The 4,991-nt window shown below is 43.1% G+C and overlaps 2 protein-coding genes across 2 annotated transcripts in view; both read left to right on the forward strand.

Annotated features, from left to right (window-relative positions):
• Window positions 1-1,479, forward strand: part of cyb5a (cytochrome b5 type A (microsomal)) — a 5,393-nt gene extending 3,914 nt beyond the window's left edge. The window contains exon 5 of the mRNA XM_079234313.1: window positions 682-1,479. Coding sequence (XP_079090439.1) covers window positions 682-766 — 85 coding nt within the window. The 3' untranslated portion in view covers window positions 767-1,479. The remainder of the gene's footprint in view (window positions 1-681) is intronic.
• A 2,101-nt stretch (window positions 1,480-3,580) lies between these two features.
• Window positions 3,581-4,495, forward strand: ppp1r3g (protein phosphatase 1 regulatory subunit 3G; the record flags this gene model as incomplete). The annotated part of the gene is made up of 1 exon (XM_079234148.1): window positions 3,581-4,495. One exon carries the CDS (start codon window positions 3,581-3,583, stop codon window positions 4,493-4,495), a length of 915 nt encoding a protein of 304 aa, XP_079090274.1.
• Between the last annotated feature and the right edge of the window lie 496 nt (window positions 4,496-4,991).

The following is a 4,991-nucleotide window of genomic DNA, read 5'->3' on the forward strand; positions in this document are numbered from 1 at the left end:
GTTAGTTGTATATTTAACTAGTCTTTCTTACAGTTGGTTAGTTGGTTATATAGTTAACTGGTCTTTCTTACAGTTGGTTATATAGTTAACTAGTCTTTCTTACAGTTGGTTAGTTGGTTATATAGTTAACTGCTCTTTCTTACAGTTGGTTATATAGTTAACTAGTCTTTATTACAGTTGGTTAGTTGGTTATATAGTTAACTAGTCTTTCTTACAGTTGGTTATATATTTAACTAGTCTTTCTTACAGTTGGTTTGTTGGTTATATAGTTAACTGGTCTTTCTTACAGTTGGTTATATAGTTAACTAGTCTTTATTACAGTTGGTTAGTTGGTTATATAGTTAACTAGTCTTTCTTACAGTTGGTTATATATTTAACTAGTCTTTCTTACAGTTGGTTTGTTGGTTATATAGTTAACTGGTCTTTCTTACAGTTGGTTATATAGTTAACTAGTCTTTCTTACAGTTGGTTAGTTGGTTATATAGTTAACTAGTCTTTCTTACAGTTGGTTATATAGTTAACTAGTCTTTCTTACAGTTGGTTAGTTGGTTATATAGTTAACTAGTCTTTCTTACAGTTGGTTATATAGTTAACTAGTCTTTCTTACAGTTGGTTAGTTGGTTATATAGTTAACTAGTCTTTCTTACAGTTGGTTATATAGTTAACTAGTCTTTCTTACAGTTGGTGGACTAACTGGCTGATCCCCATTCTGGCCGCCGCCGTGGTCACGCTGATGTACCGCATCTACACCACAAAGAGCGAGTGACATCAGTAGACAGCTGCATCAGCCAATGGCAGCGCAGAGACCAACAACCGTCTGCTGCATTAAAGCCACCCGTCCTCCAGTCCCCGACTCCCAGGACTATACTACCCAAGATGCATTCCTTGCCGTCAGACCAACCACCTCCGTGATGTTATGCTAATGCGGCCGTTTACGTCGTTGTGTGAAATCACGTATAAATGCAGTGAATGTATAATTTGTATCTTTTTATATATTTGTAACTGAATGTAAATGAGTTGATAAATATAAATATGCAATCAGCAGCTAAACAGAGTGCCGCGGGGTCATGTGACCGCGGGGTCATGTGACCGCGGAGTCATGTGACCGCGGAGTCATGTGACCGGATCCTTTATGCAGAATATCATGACGTGAAACACGATCGTGTCTTGAAGGAATTGTACGAAGCTTCTAACGGCCTTCTGTTATGAATCTTCAGCTGCCTTCTGATTCATGTCACTTTTAAACAGAGAACATCTCCAGATTACTGCTTTTTATAGTTAGTTTGAAGCTTTGATTTGTTTATAAATCAGTCTGAGGCTCAACTTCCTGACTCCTCTTTGACACCTGAACAGAGCTCCGCCTGGTGTGACCTTTGACCTCCGCTGTTTGTGTGAATACTGAACGGCCCTGAAGCGGGTTAATGGTTCCAGTTCCTCTCAGGAGAGAAGGCCAGGAAGCTTGATCGTTCCCAGTGTGTGTATATATATATATATATATATATATATATATATATATATATATATATATATATATATATATATATAATACACATGATTTAATCCAATAAAAATGTTTTAAAACAAGGCAGCTGTGTGTGAGATGCTCAGTGATTGTTGTTGAAGTTCAGTTTATTTTACACTGAAACAAAGAAAGTTTAACTTCATTCACTTTAATCTGTGTTGAGACTGTAGACAGGTGAGCAGGTAGACAGGTGAACAGGTAGACAGGTGAACAGGTAGACAGGTGAGCAGGTAGACAGGTGAACAGGTAGACAGGTATGCAGGTAGACAGGTGGACAGGTTGACAGGTAGACAGGTGAACAGGTAGACAGGTAGACAGGTATGCAGATAGACAGGTATGCAGGTAGACAGGTAGACAGGTAGACAGGTATGCAGGTAGACAGGTAGACAGGTATGCAGGTAGACAGGTAGACAGGTATGCAGGTAGACAGTTAGACAGGTGGACAGGTATGCAGGTAGACAGTTAGACAGGTGGACAATGTAATAAATATATATGTTTATATGTCTATATATATGTGCACATATATATGTGTATATGTATGTGTGTGTATATACACATACATATATATATATGTGATATATGTGTATATAATAAATGGAATAAAGTTAGACCCGACCTGATTTTAGTGTTTATAGGGACATAATAAAGTAAATGCAGTGCTGCCCCCTTGTGGTCAGAACTCTGAACAGCAGTTCATAAACTTCTGAGTGAAAAACATGAAGTAATTATTCTGTTTTTATCGTCTTCATAATTCATAGAAAGAGTTTTAAAAAGGATTTCCTTCAACGTGGAAAATTGTTGTTTAGTTTTTGCGGCGGCGAGAATCGAACCTCAACAAATATTATTTTAATCAAACAACATTATTTGAATCATAAACAATAATATTGTAATCATAAAACATAAAACACGTTTCTGCTGTTTGTTGTTTCCTGAGATTGTTTTTAGCAGCGTTTACAATATGGAGGAAGTATTCAGGTAAAAGCACTAATACCTCACAGTTAAAATACTCTGTTAAACTTAACGTATTTAATATGTAGTATTCATAAACAATAACATATTTAATATGTAGTATTCATAAACATTACAGTATTTAATTTGTCTTATTCATGTATTTACAGTAACTTCACCTCTGAAGATGAGAATACTTGTGTACTTTTACTACATGAAGATAATACTTGTGTACTTTTACTACATGACGATGAGAATACTTGTGTACTTTTACTACATGAAGATAATACTTGTGTACTTTTGCTACATGACGATGAGAATACTTGTGTACTTTTACTACATGAAGATGAGAATACTTGTGTACTTTTACTACATGACGATAATACTTGTGTACTTTTACTACATGAAGATAATACTTGTGTACTTTTACTGCATGACGATGAGAATACTTGTGTACTTTTACTACATGACGATAATACTTGTGTACTTTTACTACATGAAGATGAGAATACTTGTGTACTTTTACTACATGACGATAATACTTGTGTACTTTTACTACATGAAGATGAGAATACTTGTGTACTTTTACTACATGACGATAATACTTGTGTACTTTAACTGCATGACGATGAGAATACTTGTGTACTTTTACTACATGACAATGAGAATACTTGTGTACTTTTGCTACATGACGATGAGAATACTTGTGTACTTTTACTACATGAAGATGAGAATACTTGTGTACTTTTACTACATGACGATAATACTTGTGTACTTTTACTACATGAAGATGAGAATACTTGTGTACTTTTACTACATGAAGATAATACTTGTGTACTTTTACTGCATGACGATGAGAATACTTGTGTACTTTTACTACATGACGATAATACTTGTGTACTTTTACGACATGAAGATGAGAATACTTGTGTACTTTTACTACACGACGATAATACTTGTGTACTTTTACTACATGAAGATGAGAATACTTGTGTACTTTTACTACATGAAGAGAATACTTTGTGCTCTAGTTGTTTGTTGTTGTTTACAGTGGTGACGTCACGTGTTTCCGCTGCACGCAAACAGGTGAAAGTTAAAGTTTCCTACGTCATGCTGCGCGCGTCCCCGCGGCAGCAGACCTGGGGGAACGTGCACGCGCTGCGCTGTCACCACGCTGCCCTCCAGGAGGCTCTTCTCTCGAGCCGCACCGGGACTCCCGAGGACTTAGACCGCGCAGCGCCGCTCCAGATGAAGGGCGGCCTGGAGGAGGAAGAGGAGGAGGAGGAGGAAGAGAAGGAGGAGGAGGAGGAGGAAGATCTGGACGACGAGCTAGACGCGGCCCGCCAGAGGTTCATGAAGGACCGGAGGAGAGCGCGCTCCCTGCCCGCGCTCCTGCTCGGGAACAGCGTGAAGCGCGTGAAGTTCGCGGACTCCATGGGTCTGGACCTGGCCAGCGTCAAGACCTTCAGCGCGCTGGAGGACCCGAAGGTCCCGAGCAAGGTCCTGACGCGGTACCGGAGCTTCCCGCCGCCGGACCAGGACCAGGACCTGGACCGGGACCGGGACCTGGACCGGGGGGACCTGCGCCAGGGCTTCAGGTCCAGCCTGGACCCGCACCGGCTGGTGGCGCTGTTCCCGGAGCCCCGGGACGCGGAGCGGAGGGTCCAGCGGCTGCGGGTCTGCCTGGAGAGGGTCTCCATCACGCAGTTCGACGTGCGGGGCCACATCCGGGTCCTGAGCGGCGGCGCCGAGAAGGAGGTCGGGCTGAGGTACACCTTCAACGACTGGCTCTCCTACGTGGACGCGCAGGCCGTGCCCGCGGCCGCGCACCAGCCGGGCGCCGTGGGGGAGCGGTTCAGCGTTACCGTGCACGCGCCGCCCGGCGCCCACGTGCACTTCGCCGTGTACGTGCGCAGCGAGGAGGGAGAGTTCTGGGACAACTGCGAGGGGAGTAACTACACGCTGCGGTACCGAGGCCTGCCCGGGGGCGCGCTGCGCGCCACCGCTGCGTTCCACGCCACCTGAGCGCGCGTGAGCGGCAAGGCAAGCCTGTAGATCTGTGCGTAATACCTGTAGGTCTGTGCGTAAAGCCTGTAGATTTGTGCGTAAAACCTGAAGAGCTGTGCGTAAAACCTGTAGGTCTGTGCGTAAAACCTGTAGGTCTGTGCGTAAAACCTGAAGAGCTGTGCGTAAAACCTGTAGGTCTGTGCGTAAAGCCTGTAGATTTGTGCGTAAAACCTGAAGATCTGCGTAAAACCTGAAGAGCTGTGCGTAAAGCCTCTAGATCTGTGCGTAAAACCTGAAGAGCTGTGCGTAAAACCTCTATCTGTGCATACAAAAACGGTCCAATCGCCCAATCGGCTGCCCCCCCTGCAGAATAAAACCATCCTGGTCGCGTGACGAGTCTTCTGCTCAGGGATCTGGTCTTTATTCAGATGTAGAAGTAGTTGTCCACACACCGGACATCATGGATCTCATCTGTTGGATGAGGGACTTTCTTTGAGGACTCTATATTCCCTAT

This window comes from Taurulus bubalis (genome assembly GCF_910589615.1).
Source record: "Taurulus bubalis genome assembly, chromosome: 18".
Taxonomy (NCBI): domain Eukaryota; kingdom Metazoa; phylum Chordata; class Actinopteri; order Perciformes; family Cottidae; genus Taurulus; species Taurulus bubalis.